At 50.2% G+C, this 22,332-nt stretch overlaps 1 protein-coding gene across 1 annotated transcript in view; it reads left to right on the top strand.

Annotated features, from left to right (window-relative positions):
- PRKN (parkin RBR E3 ubiquitin protein ligase) overlaps positions 1-22,332 on the top strand; it is an 893,077-nt gene that overhangs the window by 578,245 nt on the left and 292,500 nt on the right. Inside the window, exon 6 of the mRNA XM_066372515.1 lies at positions 2,870-2,985. Within this exon, the coding sequence (XP_066228612.1) occupies positions 2,870-2,985 (116 nt within the window). The remainder of the gene's footprint in view (positions 1-2,869; positions 2,986-22,332) is intronic.

Genomic DNA, 22,332 nt, shown 5'->3' with positions numbered 1-22,332 from the left:
GCCAGCTCCGGGTTCACGAGGGTCAGTCCTGTCCTCCGGGCTGCTTCTCTTGGTGGCCAGGCATTGCTTTCACTCTCTCGCTCAGTACCCTTGAAGGATTTGTAGCATTTTAAAAGATTGAGTGTAAAGGGTAGCATTCCATGTTAAAAAAAGGGGGGGGGAAACCCCAGTAATATTTGCCGCTGTCCCGGGAAAGGCCCCGGGCTCGCGGACAGGACTCCACACACGCACCCCTGAACGGCCTCCCAGATGCACGGCACGCCTGTCCATCACAGTGAGGCTGTCGGCACACACCCTCGTCCGTGGGGCCCGGACGGCGAGCAGAGGGTCAGCAACTATGCCGCTGACCCCGAGTCGGGTAGGTCAGGCTCACTAGCAGTTTTCATCACCTGGGATTGGTAAGAGCAGTTAAGAGCAGCCGAGCGCCAGGCTCGGGGACACTTCTCCGTAAAATGGCAGTCTGCGGGTTCCGGAGAGCACCACACTTTCCCTGAGACTGGCGTTCCTCTCAGACACGGCAAGCGCGGTCAGGAAGGGCTGTCGTCTCCCGAGAGAGTATACAGTCACCCCCTCTTCCACTAGAACAGGTGTGGCCGGTGATTCTCAAAGGTTCTGCACCTCAGAGCTGACACACTGGAAGCACCTGGCCTGGCGGCCGGCCATGTCCGGGTTAGCGCCCGCCCAGGTGTTTCTGATGCCCCCCACAGGCTGGGGCCCGCAGGTGCGGCTCACCGGACCTCCCGGGAGAGGGCGCTCCCCCCGCAGGCTGGGGCCCGCAGGTGCGGCTCACCGGACCTCCCGGGAGAGGGCGCTCCCCCCCCCGCAGGCTGGGGCCCGCAGGTGCGGCTCACCGGACCTCGGGGCGGGGAGAGGGCGCTCCCCCCGCAGGCTGGGGCCCGCAGGTGCGGCTCTCCGGACCTCGGGGCGGGGAGAGGGCGCTCCCCCCGCAGGCTGGGGCCCGCAGGTGCGGCTCTCCGGACCTCCCGGGAGAGGGCGCTCCCCCCGCAGGCTGGGGCCCGCAGGTGCGGCTCTCCGGACCTCCCGGGAGAGGGCGCTCCCCCCGCAGGCTGGGGCCCGCAGGTGCGGCTCTCCGGACCTCCCGGGAGAGGGCGCTCCCCCCGCAGGCTGGGGCCCGCAGGTGCGGCTCACCGGACCTCCCGGGAGAGGGCGCTCCCCCCGCAGGCTGGGGCCCGCAGGTGCGGCTCACCGGACCTCGGGGCGGGGAGAGGGCGCTCCCCCTGCAGGCTGGGGCCCGCAGGTGCGGCTCACCGGACCTCCCGGGAGACGGGAGAGGGTGCTCCCCCCGCAGGCTGGGGCCCGCAGGTGCGGCTCCCCGGACCTCCCGGGAGAGGGCGCTCCCCCCGCAGGCTGGGGCCCGCAGGTGCGGCTCACCGGACCTCGGGGCGGGGAGAGGGCGCTCTGTTCGACTAGGGGTGAGGAAAGAACCAACGGAGAGGCGTGCTGTCAGGTGTATACAGAGACACTGGGGCATTTATAAATAAACCTGTCGATTTTCCGTGTAGGAAGTGTCTCTGGTGCCAGGTGCCGTTAGGACACAGGAGGACCGAGACGCCCGCCGATACCGCAGGGTCTTGTAGGGCAGAGTCCGCAGCCCCCAGGCAGAACCACCAGCCACGCGTGTAATGTGACACCGGTTGGTGCACCCCGCCCGGGCTCTCTCCCAGGTGTGCCCATGGCTGCCCGTGTGCTGCGGGGCAGAGCCGAGACCGGCCACGGAGGACATGTGGCCCCCAGAGCTGAAAACAGTGACTATCTGGAGCCTTCAGAAAAGGAGGCTGATGCCAGGTCAAGTGTTCAAAGGGCAAGCCCTGTCCTTATTCCGAGGAGCTCTGCACCAGCGGGGGTGGGCAGGTGTGGGGTGGGAGCGGCCTCCCGGCCTCCCGGCCCCCAGCGATCTGTCCGTGCAGAGTCGTCAGCAGCACAGAAGGTTTAGCTTCGTGGGCGTTGCTATCGTGGACGGACGACATGAAGACCAACAGGAAGCAGAGGAATCCCTGGCCAACACCTGGGCGAGTGGAGGGGAGACGGGGAATGAACAAACACACTCAGAGCAGAAGGAGGAAGTGAAGAAACGTAACAAGGAAAGGGTGGAGAAGAGAGAAAATAATATAAATAATATCAATCAAAAGGACGTGACTCCTGTGAAAGCTAAAATAAAGGAGCATGCGCAGAACAGGACGTGGGGGCCCCGCTGCCCGGTGTGGGGGGCCGGGTCGCCCCGGGGACGTTCGGGATGCCGGGGCCGCGGACAGCCGTGCGGGGCTTGGCGTGAGGCTGGGAGGGTCCGGCTTGCTTCTCTGTGAGTCGGCGTGAACCTGCACGCTTACTGAGAGCAGGGTCCCTGGGTTCCTTCCTCTGCCCTGCATTCTTGCTGCTAACCGGCCAGTGGTGTAGAGACGCTATAATTTTTTTTAAATCATTGGGTGTCTCTTTGAAAGCCTAGGTTCCACTCTGGCTTCACCTGTGATTGTTGGGGCGATCCTCTCTGGGCTCGGGGTCCCCCTTTCCTTGCTTGTGAGGTACTGTGTATTCCAGCTGTCCTCCTGCGTCTACCCTGAGTCATTCTACTAGACACCTTTGTCATCGAGAGGCTCTGCTACCCCAGGGACACAGAGAGTCCTCAGCCCCGTGGCTGAAAGAGCAGAAGAAAGGCTAGCCGACCCTGGGACCCCTCCTTAAAGGGGGTTCTTGACGACTGGACTTTCCCCTTAAAAGATTGGACGCAGGTTAATTTCTAACTCATGCCTAGTAATAGACCTCCAAGGAGACTGTCTACCATGGAAATGTTTGGGGGCGGGGGGTGGCCAGCCATGTTCCATGTCTTTGATCGCATTTCTCATTCTTGCAGGAATTTTTCTTTAAATGTGGAGCACACCCGACCTCGGACAAAGAAACCTCAGTCGCTCTGAACCTGATCACAACGAATAGCCGAAATATCACCTGTATCACGTGTGCCGACATCAGGTAAGGGTCTGAACGTGGTCACGCTCGACACTGCGCTTTCCTAATGGCACGGACCTTCCCCGTGGCCTCTCCTTCCCGGGGAAACCCGGCTTTCCTTGGACCCGTCTGCTGATCGCGGTGTATTTGAATGAGGAAAGACTTTAAAACGCCGAATCCTCAGTTCGCTCCCTGGTCAAATGGGATCCTAGGACATAAGTGAAATGAAACATATATATATATATATGTACCCACACATATACATACATGTGTATATGTATATCTATGTATATAGATAGATATATAGATAGACAGATACGTATCTATACGTATCTCAAAACACTAATATCAGTTGATATTAAAACATAAACATGTATATTGATATCAGTGAGTTCTAAAATAAAACATGATGCTAATGTTAGGAATGAAATACTAATGAGCACCATTTATTCTCGGAATATGTGGCCCATAACATTTTATTTTTAAAAATGCCCTTTCCACACATTTCAGTCCTACCGCACATCTCTCTGCGTTTCTGTCGGCCCGTCACATACGCGCTCACACCCCCAGATAAAAGCTTCTAGCTGGTTTCGGACCTATGTATTTCTAATCTCGGTGAATACAGAGAAAAAAAGAAAATTGGAGATGGTCTGTTATTTAAAAGAAAAAGGGGGGGGGGATGACTATATTTGAATTCCAAATCAGGAGGCAAGGACAGAGTGGAAGGGACTGAGTCCTTTTAATCTTCAGAGTCGATGGTTGAGAGTCGAATTTCTTACTCGACGCTCTTTCAATAACAGAGAAAAGACATTTGCCCTATTACATGCTCCCTGGGGTTGGCTGGAAGGGTATTGCCATACTGGGGTCTTAGCCCCGACGTTCAGAGAGAACTTGAACGCAATGTCAAAACGAATTAATGAGTGAAGCAAATAGTCTTGTTGTTGTTCCAGACGGTTAAGCAGTGACTGCTGTCTGCCTTAGACATGTACGTGTTGTGTCTCTTGTCTGCTGGGCCGTACTAGCTGGCCTTGGAAAGCGGCTTCGCACTCTGATTTTGTGGTCCGTGGCTATTCATACTCCTAACGTAGTACTTCCATTCTTTAACAGCTTTAAATAAAAATGTTGACTAGGAGAAGCCTAAAAACCTTAAAGTCTGTTGAGCAAACTTGTTGCCAAAAAGGATAAAAATGGGACATTTTCTGTTCACTGCACGCTCCGTTCTTACTGAGGCGGGGACAGCATGCCCCTGCCGGAGAGGTGGCCCTGTGGCCTCCCTGGGGGCAGGGGAGGCTGGCATGTACGTGGCCGGTGGCCTCAGCACACTGGCCACTGGTTCTTCCGTGACTCAGGCAAGATAATCGGGAAGTGCTTCTACTACTAGGCCTGGCGGCTCAGAAAGCACGACATAATGAAGTCATGTTTCACTTTTCTCAGAGGAGAAATTCAGAGTACTTTCCTCTACATCAGAATGTGGCCCCCAGCCCGTGTTTAAACACCTTCCATTAAAGTTGATAAAGACGACAGTAAAATACCTTGCGGTTGACTGTATTTATTATGATCACATCATCTCACCATGAGCATCACCCCCAGGCTTCCTGTTGCTAAGTTGTCACCTTTGTATTAATAACTCACACAACCTTTTGAAAGAAATGAGCTGCCTTCCAGATACACAGGGAGATAATTGCTGGAAAGATAATATTGTCTGTTGCAATACAATCTTTTTTTGCATTTTTACTTTGGAGGGGTTTTATACATAGGAGCGACTATATTCAGTTAGATTGGAGTGTGTGTGTATAACTGACCATCTGATGGAGTAAGGTTTCTTCTCGGACAGGGCAGCAGGGAGACGCTCTGTACACAGATGGACAGAAGGGTGCTTCGCTCACGGCTGTGGCTTCACTCAGAGGGACGTTGTAAGAGCCAGACATCATGAGCGCATCCCAGTACATTGTGCTTTGCTGAATGTTGTGGGGTTTCTTTTTCCACCAGCGAGTGCTTCATTTTTTTTAAATTTAGAAATAATTTTCTCACAATAAAAATGTGTTAAGTGTTAGGAAACTTACCCTTATGCTTAGTAAGAATTTAGTTTCCTTCCCATATCTTGAGTGTGCCTGAATATTTGCATGTATGTATGAGTTGCGTGTTTCAGTGTATATGTATGTGCAATATGTATATATATAGTTTTGTATTTGGCTTTTCCATTGAACATGGCATCATAAGTTTTCCCTGTCATGCAATACTTTATGAAAACAATTATTTTTTTATTTTTTTAATACGTACCTAAGATTCTATCACATGAAACTACTCTATTTAATCATTTTCCTATTGCTAGTGATTTGGACTGTTTCTCTTGTTTAAAAAAAAAAAGGTATATATTAAATGAAGACTGAAGCCCCTGACCTTTTATGGAGCTCACTGACCGCGGGCCTCAACTGCAAGCACGCAGTCAGGGGAACTGGAATGGAAGGAAGCCCAGTGGCAGCGGGCGTGGCTGAGGGCGTGGCCGAGGGCGTGGCCGAGGCTCCTGGGGCGTGTCACCGAACATGTCTCCAGAGTGCTGCACCATTTTAGAATTTGGCTGTGCGTGTTGGGGCAGCAGGGATGGGCTGTCCGGCATCTCTCCCCACGTGGTGTTCATGTTGTTAGTCTCTGCCCATTTGCTAAAGCAAGTTACTTCAGTTGTTAATATATTTTTTTTAATACTTAGACAAGTTCTGGCGTTTCTCACGTATTTGCATTTTCTCTTGCGAGAGAGGAACGCCAAGCTTGTGCAGTAAGGGAGCTTTAGGAATAGTCTAGGAGACAGATTTTTGGGGAATTCTTTTGCATTTTCTGCGTATATGATCATGTCATCGTCTGAGAACAAGGAGAGTTTCAGGTCTTTCTCCCCGTCTTACACCTTGGTTTCCTTTCCTGCCTGATTTCCTCTGCAAGGACTTGCAGTCGGTGTTGGGAAGCATGCTGAGAGGGACACTCTTGCCTGGTGCCTCGTCTGGGGGGGAGCTCAGAGGTCCTCACCATTACGTGTAATGGAGGCTCCAGATTCTTGGGAGATAGTTTAATAACTGCTTTATCATGAATGGGTGTTGGATTTTATCAAATATTTTCTTGCATCCATTGATATTATCCTGTGATTTTTCTCGTTTAGTCTGCTGATGTACTGGGTCATATTAATTCTCTTTTGACTGTTGAATTAGGCTTGCATACCTGGCATAAATCCCATTTGACCATGGGGTGTGGTATTTTTTGGATTTTATTTGCTAATATTTTATTGAGGACACTCAATCTGTGTTCATGAGAGGTGTCGGTCTGCAGTTTTCTTGTGTAGTCTTTGTGTAGTTTTGATATTAGGGTAATATTGGCCTCATGGAATGAATTAGGACATAGTCATTCTGCCTACGGCTCCTGACAAATTTCAGAGAATGGGGAGGAAGGCAAGAACTTTATTTACTTGTCTGCTTTACAAACAAATACTTTTACATAATAAGAGATTGATAGCCAATTCATCTACTGTCTCAGTAGTAATTCTTAACCGGTATGAGTATGATAACTTATATTCAAGGATCTCCGAAGCCACTCGGCCTACTGTTTGACCTCAGGAAAGTAACAGTCTCTCAGGCCTCCGTGCTCCTGATAAAATGCGACAGCTGCAATAGGAAATCTGCCTGGCTCTGGCCGGCTCTGAAGGCGGCTGCCGTGCTGGTCACAGCTTATAAATCGGTCGAATCGTTTGAGAAAACACTTGTTTGCGGGTCCCGTCTGCTGACAGAGGCAGAAATACAATATGAGGTTTTCAGTGCCCCCGCCTTCCAGATCACGCAGAGAGGGTTGCGAATGTGTAGAAAAATAGACAAGGTGGTTGGGCTGTGCGTTTCCAAGCGTCAGGCCTAACGTCTCACTCAGGCACGCGATCGGCATGCTTTGAGCTTACATTGTGTGTAAAATACTGTCCTTTCTCTGAAAGAAACAAGGGAACTCCCTCCTTGAGCGCCCAGCCATCCCGAGGGGGCAGGTGAGGACCTCGCCCGCCGTCCAGCCCGCGGGCTCCTCTGCTTATCCGCGGTCCTTGGCGATCTCCGCCCGCCCCAGGCTACCACCTGATAGTCTCCAAGTAACAGCTTGAGCAAAGCGCCAAGACTTGAGCCAAGAGCAGGAAGTCCAGCGCTGGAAGCTGGAATGGCCGTATTGCTAAGTACTCCCCACAGAACACCGTCGAAAGGGTGCAGGGCGTTCCTGGAGGCCTCGGTTTGACTCAGGAGTAACATATTCAGCGTTGTAACAATGGCACGGCGAAGCCAAAGTGAAATCACCTGCGTTGTTTACCCGACCAGCCTGTGTACCCCGGGCTCAACCTCATATTAGGTCCCCCTCCCCAGGGGAAAACCGCATCCACTTTACAATATTGCTCCTCTTACAACTCAAACATGCAAAATGTGAGAATACACAAAACAGACAAATCATGCCCGTGAGCTCCTTGGGCGGAAAGAAAACACTCGCCCCCCCCTCCCCCGGCCTCGAAGGCCGCCGTGTGCTCCCCGCCCTGGTCCCCACCATTCGTCCTCAGCCTCAGTTTACAAAGCTGAAGACAAGCTCAAAAAGAAAAAGAGATGTTTGCACAGCCAGAACTTAACCTTCCAGAAACATGTTTTAAAATCCAGTTCCCAGTAGTCCATTAAATCTGAGAAGCGGCGCTACCTTGTAATTTTCCGAAACGCTTCCAATAAAGACGTATGGTTTTGATGTCGCTGTTGTTTGATATAAATGGTTTTTATAATAGTCTTGCTCTCCAATTTGTTCTGAAATTCATTGAGCTTATTGAAGCAATGCGGCCTTGGCTTGCGGACTTAAATGATTTACTTGGGCTTGGCCATTAGCAAAGTGCATTTGTGCTGGTTCCTGGCCTTCCTGGGGGAGAGGTTTCACCCTCCCTTGACGGAGCTTTGGAGAGCGTCATCACTCCTCCGCCAGGGGAGAGGGGGACTGGGCACCCGGTCCCCTCCCCGCAAATGCATTCCTCATCGGAGGCTGCTCTTGGCGATGCACATTTAGATTGTGGCTATATTTGACATTTCATTCATGATTAAGAATTAACGTGCAAGTGGTTTTTCGTCTAATACAGTATTTGAGATGTTGCTTAACCCTTTTGAGTAGTGAGCTTTTTAACCCTTTGCGTGAGGAACGTACATGAATGTTCACACTACTCAAAGGGTTAATGGCTGTCTTCTACCAACTCAACCCTTTCCGGACATTTTAGCATCAGACGGGCACTGGTGGTCTATTTCCGAGTCCCCAGGCCCTGAGAGCACCAGCGGAACCCCCAGGTATACTGACACAGAACCCAACTGAAACCCTTCACATGGATTCAGTGATTTCTGTAATGGAAACACTGCTGTCATTTCTGAAATGTAACACTACAGACTGTCTTTGCACATACAGATCTGTGTACCCTCCTGTTAGACTCAGTAGCATGTACACCCCAGGTAATGTAACACTGCAGGAACGGAAGGTTCTTTCTGATACATGTGCGAGGACATGGGAGTGTCCGATTTGCACAGCATTATAGAGGAAGGAGGCTCGGAACAGTGAATTTATATTACAGTGAACAGGAGCATGTTGTCTGGAAGAATGGACTGTCTTATAACCTTTTAAAAATCAAGGAGGAGACTGCAAAGACGGGTCTTTGAGCCTGAAGGAGGCCACCTCAGCCTGTGCCCTGACCCAGTGGCAGTCAGTGCTCTCTGCTAATGCTGTGGGTGAGTCTTGCCAGAAAAGTGTGGCCCACCTCCATGTGACCCTGTCTTCAGGGGCAGATGCTACAATCCCTTTAGAAAGGAGGCTCCTCCCTGTCCGTAAAGGTCATTACATTGCCTCCTTTGAAATTCAGAGGTGGTACTTAAGGACCTAGAATTCTTTACTTATATCTGTTTCAAATTATATGAACATCAGCGTTATAGATTAATCAATCGAGGCCAAGACATTTAAAAAGTTATATCTGCTCATCCCACAAGGGACTGACTGAGCCAGCCTGCACACCAGGGCCGGTGGGTGGGGTTCACGTTGTTTTCCTGCCATCCTAGATGGCCCGTCTTCTCCCTGCAGGAAAAGGCAAGACCTTTAGGCGGGGTGGAAGGTGGGCGTGTCTGTGAGAAGGGAAATACAAGCAGTGAAGTGAAATCCAAAGACGCTTTAAAACCAATGAGAGCTGGCCCTGGCCGGTTGGCTCAGTGGTAGAGCGTCGGCCTGGCGTGCAGAAGTCCCAGGTTTGATTCCCGGCCAGGGCACACAGGAGAAGCACCCATCTGCTTCTCCCCCCTTCCTCTCCTTCCTCTCTGTCTCTCTCTTCCACTCCCGCAGCCAAGGCTCCATTGGAGCAAAGTTGGCCCGGGCACTGAGGATGGCTCCGTGGCCTCTGCCTCAGGCGCTAGAATGGCTCTGGATGCAACAGAGCGACGCCCCAGATGGGCAGAGCATCGCCCCCTAGTGGGCATGCCGGGTGGATCCCGGTTGGGCACATGCAGGAGTCTGTCTGACTGCCTCTCCGTTTCCAACTTCAGAAAAATACAAAAAAACAACAAACAAACAAACAAAACAAAACAAAACAAAAAACAATGAGAGCTAAAAATAGCAGAGCTTCCTACACGCCCCTGAGCTCCACACATCAGCGGCTACTGGAAGGCCAAGGCCCGCTTGACTGATGTGCAGGCATGACCAAAAGCCCAATGTCCCGCCCAAGTCTTTGCGTCAAAGGGATTTAAATAAATGCTTACCAACTTGAGTTAAAGTAAATCAACTTCACACAGTGCAACAAACAGAAAGCAAGTTCCTTTTGGATGGAACACTGTCCTTTCAAAATCTCCCGAATTTAACGGAACCTTCCATAACTGAATCACACGAAGTAAATGTATCAGAAATCCACCGTGAGGGTGAAGGTGACATTAGGAATAGGGAGGAAAGTCACATTTTTAAGTCAGACTCGCAGGATACAGATTATCCCGCCGTGCTGTTCCGGGTCAGTGACTTAGGCAAAGAAAAGAAGTATTTTTATCAACACGGACACTTTGAAACGTGAGCTGGCTCAGTCCTGATGTCAGTGGCTGACCTTGGTTCCGCTGCAGCGAGCCCCGTGGATTTCAGATCTGAGCAGCTGCGTCAGCACGGCTTCCAGGAGACGGTTCCAGATGCTCGCGCCTGAGATTCCGACGCCCCCCCCCCCTCACTGTGGGCTCACGGCAGCCCCCATCGGCACCAGGAGGACGATATCGCAAACCCACCTGGACCAGTTCCTTATCTGCTAAGGTCGACCTTGCAGGTGTAACCGTCTGGATTTTGAACAGTTCATTTTCTGGTGGTGGGTGTTGGCTATCTTTCCAAAGCAGCTAAGTGACCCTTGCTAGGACTTGGGGTGAACCCTTATTTTTTTATGGTTTATTTCCAATGGAAATAAATGCCCAAAAAGTCCATATGATTTTTTTTTTATTTATTCATGAAGTCATTAGATTATGTTACTTAGAAAAATATTGTGACTTGTAAATTTATTAATCAAAACTTAGTCTTTGTAATTAGTGATTATCAACTCAGTGAGGGGATGAAGTTATTTTCATCGCAAATAATATTTGCATTGATTCAAATCCTCCAAAATTTTAAACTGTGACATTTTTTTAGTGGTAAGCAATGAAATGATCTGCCTTGCCCTCTGAAAACATCACATATAAACATGGAATAATTTAGATGTATTTAAGCAGGACACACACCAATTTGTCCATTCACTATTCTTTAGTATTTTTTATTTTTTACTTTGGTTTTTCAATTTTTTAAAATTTTACTTAATTTATTTGGATGACTTTGGTTAATAAAATTATACAAGTTTCAAGTGTACAGTTCTACGATACATCATCTTTATATTGCATTGTGTGTTCACCACACACACACACACACACACACACACACCCAGTCAAGTCTCTGTCCATACACTATTTTTCACCCCCATCCAGCTGGATGCTGACGTCTCCTGTTCTGTGGACACACCTCCTCCTTGCACATTGCTCTGCAAAGGGCCGGACCTTGGCCTTTGACCCCTGACCCCAAGGCCAAACTCTGACACCTGGCGCTGCCATTGCCGGTCTCCACTTCTGGTTTCCTCTCCTGAGCTACTTTGTTCAAATTGTATTTCCGTATTATTTTTATATTTAAGGAAATGAAGTCGCCCGCCCTCTTCTTTACATCAGTTAATCTAATCAAGTTCGCCTTCGCTTTTACAAGGATTGATTTCAATTTCTTCTTGATAACCTTTTCCTATGATTTATATTTACTTAAAGCTTCAGAAGCAGAAGATTTGAAGAATTCCATTAATTGAAGATTTTCGTAAAAGATTACTACCTGATTTTTTTGGAACAAAATGCAAACTAATTTAGAAGATAGTCATAAAATAGTGAATACTCTTGTACTGTAGAGGAGTAAAAAAAAAAATGTTCTCTTTTCCTTCCTAGGTTCTCTAGCTGAGGTCCTGACAATAGATAAACAGAAACAAGCGCAGCCCACATAAATGTGGGAGTCCCCAGAGACGGGTAACTCAAAGAGCTGGCTATAGCTTGGGCTTATGTAGCCTCTTAAGCAAAGAACAGCAACTCTGTAGCGAAGTGACAAGACAAAGGGAAGAGACTGAGCTCCTGGGAGGGCCCCCCGTGGGAAGGTGAAGCTGCGAGGGCCTGAGGGGAGACAGGGCCGGTCAGACTCCTCTGGTGTTCTCACAGCTGGTGAGAGTCTAGACTTGTCTCCGGTGATGCACCTCTGTTCCTCCCGGCTGAAAGGGGAAGGGGACACCCCCCTTTACAAATGTATGCCCAGAGCAGAGCTCTCCTGTGTCTGCTTTCTCTCGGCTGGCTCCAGCTCGGAGGAGCCCTTACGCCAGAACAGCACGTCTGGGTGTGGCACAGTCTGTCACCCCTCGGGAGGCACCAGAGTCGATTTACAAAGTAGCTTTTTGGGGCTGAAACTTTCCTAAAAGTGCCATTGATGATGGAAGCAAAGACAGACAGTACGTGCTGGCACCCAGAAGCACTGTTGTACCCCACAGTAGATTTGTCACAACCACTCTGTTGTAGGTGACTCTGTCTTTGCAAAAATATTTGTAAATTTTGACAACTCTCGCTCCCGCTTTGATTGGTGAGACATCACAGCTTGTTTGAACACGATTGTGAGTTGTGTGCGTGCCACCATTCCTGCCAAGAGTGTTTCACAGGTTCCCAAGCTTAGTAAGGATGTGGATTTTAACCTGTGTTTCACTGGTCTATAGTATATTCAGATTGTCACTTAAAAAAGATAATATATTCAGTGTGGAACTTTAAATTTTCAATAGAATCCACAATGTCAGATAGTTCACCATCAAGACAATAAACTTCCAAAAGTGTTCCTCTGACTTAATGACTTAAATGAAAAGAAGGACTGAACAGTTATGGGAATTAGCAGATCTTCTCCTTGTACCCTACAGTGGCACTGAGAGACTGCCTTTCAATTTAACTTCTGAACGAAGTTCTGCTAAGCATGCTAATATTAACAGCTCTCACTGAACTTGTGCATGCCCAGAAAACTTGGAAGCCAAACTGAGTAACTTAATTTAGAACAGCCATTTGATCTAAATGAAAAACCACACTTCACTGAGTAATATGTAAATGTTCCTTCTGAGCTACATGAGCTAACTCGCATTTTTTGAGCATGGCATTTTAAAAATAACGACAGACTCGGTAGTAGAGGCTGGTGGCTCTTCAGAAGGTTTGGGTGCCTGGGTGGTGAGTTTTAAAAAAGCCCCTCAGGTGGGTGGAAAACGCTGAACAACACCTGTGCAACTTATGTGCGCAGTCATTCTGTCGAGAAGTGGAAACTCTATACAATAACATTGTGGTTTCTGATAACAAATCCTGTTTGATGTTTGCCACCATCAGAGCTCTTAAGACCCTTGGAAAATCCTCAAATAAGAGAGCAGCAAAGGTAGCACTTTGAGACCTGTCCTAAGGAGGGCGCTGGTGGGCAGGGAACTGGCCACGGGGGTCGGGCTGAATGTCCAGTCCAGTCTTCTTGGGGGGAAGTAGAGGTGCTGGAAATCCAATACAATCACCAGCGGTTTAACCAAGCATGTCTGTGTAATGAAGCCTCCATAAATACCCAGCAGGAAGGGACTCGGAGAGCGTCCGGGTCGCGGAAGATACGGAGATGTGGAGATAGTGGCGTGCTCACAGAGCAAGAAGTCGCCTCGCCCTTTCTCCCATCTTGTCCTGTGTGTCTCTCGCATCTGGCTCTTCCTGAGTTGCGAGCCTTTCCCAATAAACCGGTGGCTGGTACATATGTGGCATGATTCTCTGAGATCTGTGAGATGCTCTAGCAAATTAATGAACCCGGGGGGAGGGGTCTTCAGAGCTTCCAGTCGGTAGCAGGTGGGCCAGAATCCCAGGTGACAACCTGGATTTAAGTCTGGCCTCTGAAGGGAGTCGGTAAGGGATCTCTGTAGGACTGAACTCTTAACCTGTGGAATCTGATGCTATGTATTGGTAGCTAGAGTCAGAACTGAGATGGATTGAGGACACCCGGCTGGTGTCTGAGAATTGCTTGGTGGTGTGGAAGAAGCCCCCATACACTGGCATTGGTATTAGAATCTTACGTACTTAATATCTACTTCCTCGCCTAGCTTGTTAAGGTCGGAAGAGTTTATTCCAATACAAATGTTACCAACAATCACAATACATTGGCATAGCATCATAATGAATTAATGAGAAAAAGCTTTGTAGCAAAAACACTTTGGACCACTTCTATGTGCTCTCTATACTGACCGGCTTCCATTTCTGCACCTGTTTTATGTACAATGAACCTGTAATGTCCCACAGTTTCCACTGACCCCACCCACTGTTGGCCTGGTGGCTTCGTGCGTCTCATAGACCTCAGACCAGTCCTGGCCCAGAGGGCACCAAACCGCCCACACACTCCGGATGAGAGCGTAGAAGAATCTAAACATCCACTAGGGCAGGGGTCTCAAACTCAACTCAGCATGTGGGCTGCAGAGCAAGATGACAGCCATTCGGCGGGCCGCACTAGGTCTACAAAAGGCAACTGTTACGCAACACTTTTCTCACTGCAGTTGAAAACAAAAAAAAAAATCAGTACAACAAGCACAATCGTACATGCAGTTTACTCAGTGTCACAAAACGACCAGAAACTGTAGTCGCATCACAACTGCTGTTAACTAAGCTAATATCTAGCTAGGATGCTAGAGAAATGAAAAATACAAGTAGGCCCCTAGGCTTGCTTAATTTTATCCAAAATATTTTGAACTTCATGGATTAGTCTGCGGGCCGCACAAAATTGTTCGGCGGGCTGCACGCGGCCCGTGGGCCGCGAGTTTGAGACCCCTGCACTAGGGTCTGCCAAAAGCCATCGGGCACGTTTTAATGTAACTATTAATAATAACATGACAAGTCTAGGATACATCCTAAACCAGGCAGGACTCATGGACAAAATCAAATACTGGGACTGCCCTGGGTTAGTCTTGTCATATGTATGCCTTTAAGACTAGAGGTCCCTGGTTCCACCAGGGGCTTTGCAGGGGCCCCTGGACGCACTTTGTAACCCAAAGCGCCCAGAGACCACAGGGAGGAGACTTCCCGCTAGATAAACTCGCCTCTTAACTGAGGTCCCTGAAGTGTCCCTTTCAGCCCCATTCCTTCGCGTTCCCCAGGCCACATGTCACTGTTTATTGGGAGATGCAGTCTCTCCTAGTCATATGGGGTGGTGAGAGCGAGCGTGCAACTCAGCGAGACCTCAGCCATCACGAAATTCTCTCCGTCAGCTTGAGATGCTGGAATGCAGGAGGAAATAGATAACATTTCCTAAATGTGTGTAAATCAGGTGGGTCTCTCTCTTCACTGGATTACCCTGGAACTGTGGGACGAAGTTGTGCTACTACAGCCAGTGTGGTTTGGGCAGGTCCCAGCCCAGGTGACAGTAAGTAGTGTCACGCACAGATGGGAGCACATGGCGGTGCGTCCCTGCATTGTCCTCTGTGCTCGTTAGTGAGGATTCGACAATGCTTCTCTTGGTTCCTAAGCTACTGCTGGGGAGCCAGGGTGCCTACCAGGTTGGCATTTGGTGTTCCTGTGTCCACAGACTGGCGCTGATTTCTCGTTGTGACAAAGAGGCTTTGTTCCCAGCAAGACAATTGACTTCCTGTCCCTGCAAGCTGCCATCCTTGACTGTCGCAGCGCTGACCCTTTTGTTAGCAGTATTGAATCTTCACGCCACGTCACTTTCGCATTTCACTTAGTCTCGCTTATTTCTCTCAGAATGCCCCTTCTGGTGAAGGCTTCCTGCTCGAGTCTCTCTCACGAACAGGGAAATGTGTGTGGACTGTTAATCCAAGAGCCGTTTACTGACCTTGTTACTGAATGAGCGGTCTTTCATCATCGTGGAAACGCTACCATCCTGCCCACATGACCTTTCCCAGGCACACAAGGGGGGAACATCTCCACTGCTTCCTCCCCTTCCATTTTCCCTTGTTTCCAGTGAAGTCTGGAGTGTCTTTAGTGCAGGTCTTCCCAGCGCCCGTAGTGGGCGGGAGGTGCAGTAATTGTGCGCGCTGCCCTGGAAGACAGGCTGTGTGCCTGCACCCCACCCCGCCCCATCTTCAAGGTGAAGACAGTGCCTATTCCTCAGTGGTGCGGAGCTACTGTGAGGGTGAGGGTGAGGGTGAGGGTGAGGGTGAGGGTGAGGGTGAGGATGAGGGTGAGGGTGTCAGGCGCAGGTGTGCCCGACGCAGTTGGGCCCGACGCGGGTGCACCCGATGCACGTAAACCCCAACACAGATGGACCCCGATGCGGGTGCGCCTTGACGCAGACGCGCTCCCGATGTGGGTGGACCCTGACGCGGGTGCGCCTTGACGCAGATGCGCTCCCGATGTGGGTGGGCCCTGACGCAAGTGGACCCCGACACAGAGCCACACCAACTCAGCCCACCTCGTTGTTTCCACTTCGGGTGTGGGCTTTCAGAGTTCCACTTCTGAGGCCTTCACTCCATTTCCTTGGGGGGAGGCAGGGACACGTCCTACTTTGCAGAAGGTGCGCAGGTGTGTGGGGGGCACCCCAGCTGTGCAGACAGCGCCAGGACGGGGGACATAAGGGACAGGCTTTTCCTCCTGAACCCACCACCAATGGATGGACTCGGGGCAAATTAATTATTTTGATCTTAATTTTCTAAACTCAGTTCCTGAGGTGATGTCAGGATCAGATAGGTTCGTTTATATGAATACACATCGAAAAAAATTGAGATTCCTACACAAATGCAGCACGTCAGCTGTAATGATTATTATTGATGGTCTCTTTCTCCTCTTGGGAAACATCTATACATAAGCAGTTCCTTTTGAAATGAGACATTAATCCAAATGCAATATCAGCTCAGAGGAAATATTTTGAGTTAGGAGAGACCATGTTGCTCGCGGGCAAATACATTTTAATATTAATGGCAGATATTATGTGGGCACGTGATTGTATACAAAGTAATTGTGAAATAAATTGGGCCTTGGTGACACAAAAATATGTGGGCGAGATAAGACTTCTATAATAAGAAGACAGCTTTAGAAAATTTAGCACCTTAAACGGGGCCGCTGTGGAGACTGTGATGGGGTCCACACAGCAGGCTGAATCTTCCAGGAGCGAAAAGGACAGCATTTCCTAAGGCCCGAGGCCCTTGAGAGGCAGGGGACAATGGCAAGACTGTCAGAGAAAGATTCCCTGGGACAGAGGCCAGCTCGGCCCTGGGCCACGGCGTGGGGAGCCCTGCAGTGAACATGACCTGCTGGGGGGGGTGCCCTGCAGTGAACACGACCTGCTCCGCCCCGGCAGGACCGAACAGAGACTCCCCATGCTGCCTCGCAAGGTCTCCGGCAGGACAGCCCAGGGACAGTGGCTGGTTCAGGTCCCAACAGAGCTGGCGGCTGCAGGCGGCCACGGACCACGTGCTCCACAGCTGCAGAGCAAGTCCTTCCAAAGCAGGTTGGGGCGGTTCGCTCCATGTCGCCTGAGGCCATAGACCAGGGGCACAAGAGGAGCTGGGGACCCTAAGGAAAGTCGCGAGGGGGCAGGGTTAGGAGAGAGAGAGCAACAACACGTACTTCTGGACGAGGAGTAGCAAACAGGATCACTTCTAGCTACTCTGGTCGTTGTCATAACACCATTACCAGTGAACTTAATTCAGTGGGATAATACACATTTTTGAAAACAAAAGTGGTAAGATTCAACTAGCTTATTAATTAAGCATTCTCACTCTGAAGTTGCATGTCGTAATGTTAAGTACTGTAAAAGGAAAATGCTTTATTTCCTATTTTTTCCAAATGCCACGATAAGCGTGATATTGATTTGATGTGGAAACTACCGTAAATGTTTACTGTTAAATTTGATATCAACGCTCACTTTAAATATAAAAACTGCATAAAACATTCTTAAGTCATCTTTAATATATTTAGGAAACAAACTTCAACACGTAGTTTTTACATTTAAGGTTTCACACCGTTAAAGGGCCTTTAGAGGAAAGAAATGACATCACGTCTTTTACGAGAACTACTGTTTCCTCTCAGAATTTACCCACAGCACCGAATAATCAACAATGCTTCTGATAAATTAACCTAGTAAATCCACGCTCGTTCTTAAAGTAAACGTCAGCCTCTCGTGCGTCTCCAGCAGAGAGTGTTAACTTCCGGGAGTCAGACCAACAGCGACACCCTGAGCTTGGCAGGTCTCTGGGTGCCTCTGGCGCGGGAAATCGTGTCCTGCTGCCAACCCGACTTGCTCAGCTTAGACTGAGTTTTATATCCGTTTTTAAAGGCGGCTACATTTGCTCAGTGATTGCTTCAAAGGTCCACCTCAAACTATGCCCACGACAACCCAGCACTAACCAACCTGAAGCATCTGGAAGGAGGAGCAGACTGGCCGATCGGTCCCTGTGCTTCAGTGAACGCCGGCCTCGAGCAGGAGCCTGGTGCAGGCTCCCGGAGCGGTGCCTCTGCCTCCTCTGCCCGCCGTCTGGTGGGTGCAGAATGACACCCTCAGCAGGTGGTACTGTGAGAGGGACAGCAGGATCCGGCCGGGGTTTGCTGTGCGGCGTCAAGCGAGTCATGTACCCTCAGCTCTGTGTTTATCTGGTGAGGACGATAGTACTTAAAGGACCATCAGGGTCTTGGCAATAGCCCAATGATAAGATCCACGGGAAAGGCCTTTGTAAACTATGAAATGGTATTCCAGAGTCATAAATAATGGGCGCTTTCCCTCGGATTTGCGTGATGCTGGCCGACCTCCTAGCATGGGTCTGAGGACGCAAATGTCCCCGTTGTCACAGAGTCCAGTGTGCAGGCGCTCCGGTAAGCTGAGCACAGAGCGCTGGCCACGACTCTCTTGAGCCAAAGGCCCATAGTAACTTCTTAAGATGAAAGTGCCCGCGGAAATTTTATTTTCCTGAGTGTCCTTTCAAACCACTAAGATACTAGCCGCAGTGGCTGTCACAGGTCACTCTAACTACAGACTTTATGCAGAACCGTATTCCAGGAATGCAGTAGAAGGCACGGCCCGTGACGAGCCCAAGCCCGAGCCCGTGGCGCACACACGAGATTCCACGGGGCTGTCCGTGTTCTGCTGTGATCTGGCTTTCGAGGATGATATTTCTGGCTCACGCGACGCCAAGTCCATATGGAGAGAGATTTTGATTCGGGAAGTGAGAAATGGAATTTCAGACTCGACCTGTGTGGGACTTTGGGTATCCCTTAGTAGATGACAGCTATCTAGAACGATTCCTTCATTTATCTCGAGAACTCGCCTCAGTTCCAGGAGATGGGTCGGAGCGCTTCCCTCAGCGAGCAGCGTGGTCTGCTCCGGGTCCCTGAGCGGCGTCCGTTCTGTACCACGTGGCTCCTGCACCGCGCACGGCAGAAGGCGCGGCCTCCTCTCCTCCCCGGCCTCTCACCCGGTTCCAGACCTCCTGGTTTCCACTGACATTGTCTCTAAGCACACACTGGCCTGCCCCTAGAATCACTCCGTGGTGCCCACCTCGTCAGGGCATGGGAGCCAGGACTGACGGGTCGCATCCGTCCTGGAGAAGGAGTGCTGGGCCCCCGGACGGGCTCCCCTCTCATTGTCTCGTTCTCTGGGCGAGGCCCCAGCCTCTCTGAACATGTGTGAAAGATTCTGAGAGTTGAATGCGCTCACACTGGCAGAGTGCCCGGTGCACATAGCAAGCAGTCACGATCAGCCGGGATCTGGGCTCTGAGCTGCGAACCGAGAGTATGTTGTAGGTAAGTCTTTACTGATCCTGTCTCGGCTGGGTTTTGTTCTCCAGACTTACATCACCCGTGGTTCTGTGAAGTCTATGAGTATTTAATCTTTACTTATGACTGGTGTGCCTGCTCAACCTCCCAGACTTCTGTCTGATGGAACTTCTCACAAACAGACACTGCTCCCATTCATTAGCCAGCTGAATGGGACGATTTTGCTTTTCTATTACGAAAAGTCATGTTTTTAAGGTCCATAGCACACTTCTGTGGATATAGGTGTGACTGTAAAATTTAGTGGACGCTCTACACAACACCATTTCCCCCCTTTTTACTGACATGGAACGAGGCAAGAACCTTTAGCCCTGACGTCGTTGGGTAGCTGTGGGTTCATCAGTGCTGGTTGTGACAATGGCATGGAGATATTGGAGCGGGGGGGGGGGGGGGCGCTCCTAACATAAAGTCTTAGTGTGTCAAAGCCAGGGACGCTGCTGGATGTCCTGCAATGCCCAGGACAGTCCCTCAGCACATGGGGAGTCCGGGCCCCAACCTTCCATAGCGCTGAGGCTGGGAACGCCCACCGCAGGTGGAGGGGGCAGTGGAGCCCACGCAGCTCAGCTCGGATTCTGAGGCAGGAGGCTCACTCCCGGTGGGACGGGCCATCTGTCGGAGCTCCCAGGCCTGGCTGAGCCCGCCCCCGCCGCTCCTCCCAATTCCAGATCATGCGCGCGCTGAGCCCGCCCCCGCCGTTCCTCCAAATTCCAGATCATGGGCGCGCTGAGCCCGTCTCCGCCGCTCCTCCCAATTCCAGGTCATGCGCGCGCTGAGCCCGCCCCCGCCGTTCCTCCCAATTCCAGATCATGCGCGCGCTGAGCCCGCCCCCGCCGTTCCTCCAAAGTCCAGATCATGCGCTCGCTGAGCCCGCCTCCACCGTTCCTCCAAAGTCCAGATCATGCGCGCGGACGCCTTGCCCTTCACAGTCAGCCGTGGATCTGCTGCCTTCCGCTGCGTTCTGATAATGAGCGAGGAGAACGGGGCTGGGTGGCCGTCGGGTGACGTGCCCCGTGGGCCTCCAGCAGCGTGGCCGTGAGCAAGCAGGCACCATGAAGAGGAGGCACGTCTGGCTGCAGAGATCAAACCGTTCTGAAAATTATTTTCCCCACCCAATGCCCTGTAATTTAGTCCTGTGTTTAAATAGATTTCAAAACCCTGAATCTGATTCACAGATTGTGTTCCCTTTGAGTTCATGCTAGCGGTGGGGAGAGTTGCCCTTGGGACTTGAACCTGTACATTCATGAGGCGTGGAAACAGGTTTGCAGGTCTCCAGTAAAACCGTTATAAAAGTCGTTTTATTTCATTGCCGTCTGGAGGAAAAATTCTCCACGATGTCTGCATGTGATTTCAGAATTACTGCAGAAGTTTTCTTTTCGTGCTTTTGGGTAATTAGAAAGCAGGAAGAATGGAGGAGGAGAAGGGTCAGGCCAGAGAGAAGCTCGCAATGGAACACAGCACCATCCTGAAAATTCAGTCTGAGGCTGGTGACACGGAGGCAGAGCCCCGGTGACATGACACAGTCTGGTCTAAGCCCGCCGCTCGCCAGCCTGGCGATGGGCTTCCAGTCCTCAGTGGCACTGAGACACAGCCCAGGCCCGCAGCCACATTGGCGGGGGTCATATGTCTGCACATGCCCAACGTTCGTGTGTTGTAGAAGTTGCATGTGGTGATTGGGCATTCCTGTCGCGTAAATCCCACCTTCTGCCAGAGTGGTGCCGGGCTGTGAAACGTCTCTTCCTGACCCCAGTTCTCACGGATGCTGCCTGCTATCAGTGCTTACAGACCTGGTCTCCCCAGGCCTCGGTGACTCGCCCGAGCCTTGGTGGGAGGGGGTTGGGAAAGGAATCCATTCTATCACATAGCTGCTGAGGGACAAGGGAGTCCTCGTCCCTGGCCCTGTACTGACATGCGTATTCCTAAGTGCACACCCCACCTCGGAGAGACTTTATGCAGGGATCTGAGATTCAGGTGCGTTCCTGCCAAATGCCCACCTGTCTGGTCACTTGCAGTCTTTCTGAGGCTGGACGCTGTTCTCAAGATGGACGGCCGTGTGCAGAAGGTGCTCCACATGTGTGGACTTCATAGCAAGAAGGTTCCGCCAGGCTCACTGTCATGTGACCGTTGCTGCTTCTCCTTCTACACTTTGGTGCTTTTCATGTTGGAGCCGACATGGCCGAGGCCCAGCAGGTGCGGAGATGTGACCAAGGTCATGGTGGGGCCATGTGACAAAGATAGCCGTCCCGACCGTGTGCAGGCTTGCTGGGTCACCAGCTGTTTGCCTGGGTTCTTTTGTGAGCCAATTCATTGTTTTGGCCTTTCCCTTCCAAGTTTTCTCTCTGGTGTTTGATATTCGGCAAATAAATTTGGAAGATTTCATCATAGGTCAAGAATGCTAGCACTTTTCTATGCATATAATACATGTAAATATTTCCATATTTATTGTTTCTCTTTGCTTTGTTTTGAGGGTTTTATCTATACCGAGTCTTAAATTTTTATGTACTCAGTTATCAGGGATTTTGATTTTTCCTCCCTTTCGGGAATTTCTTTGCCAATACTGAGTTATTAATTTGATTTACCCATGTCGGTAGTTTCATGGTTTTCCAATTCCATTTTTTTTTAAACATTGTATTTCTTGACCTTTCTAGTATCTGTGTGGAGGGATGTTAAAACACTTAGCTTTTATTGTTGCTACATTAATTATTCTGACACCTGTTACCAAGCCATCTAGTCCCTCACTGATCTGAAACGGTGTCATTCGTAACCGGAAAGCACACAGACACATTGGTCTCTCTTGGACGCCTGTCAGAGCTCCCATGTCTGCGACATTACTCACTCCGCATCGCGCACACAGTTTAATTACTGTAATTTGAAATAAAATTAAGAATATGCTTGAAAAGTCTCTCTTCGTTGACCGTCTCTTTCCTAACGTTTTTTGGTTATTCAGCAATTATTCTTCCTTAAAACCACTTAAATGTTTTTTTTTTATATCCTGGAGAAAATAAGCAGACCAGAGGGGGCCCAC

The sequence above is a fragment of the Saccopteryx leptura genome, chromosome 3 (assembly GCF_036850995.1).
Source record: "Saccopteryx leptura isolate mSacLep1 chromosome 3, mSacLep1_pri_phased_curated, whole genome shotgun sequence".
NCBI classification, from domain to species: Eukaryota; Metazoa; Chordata; class Mammalia; order Chiroptera; family Emballonuridae; genus Saccopteryx; species Saccopteryx leptura.
Note: the sequence above shows the minus strand (reverse complement) of the source record. Positions and strands in the feature narration are given on the sequence as shown.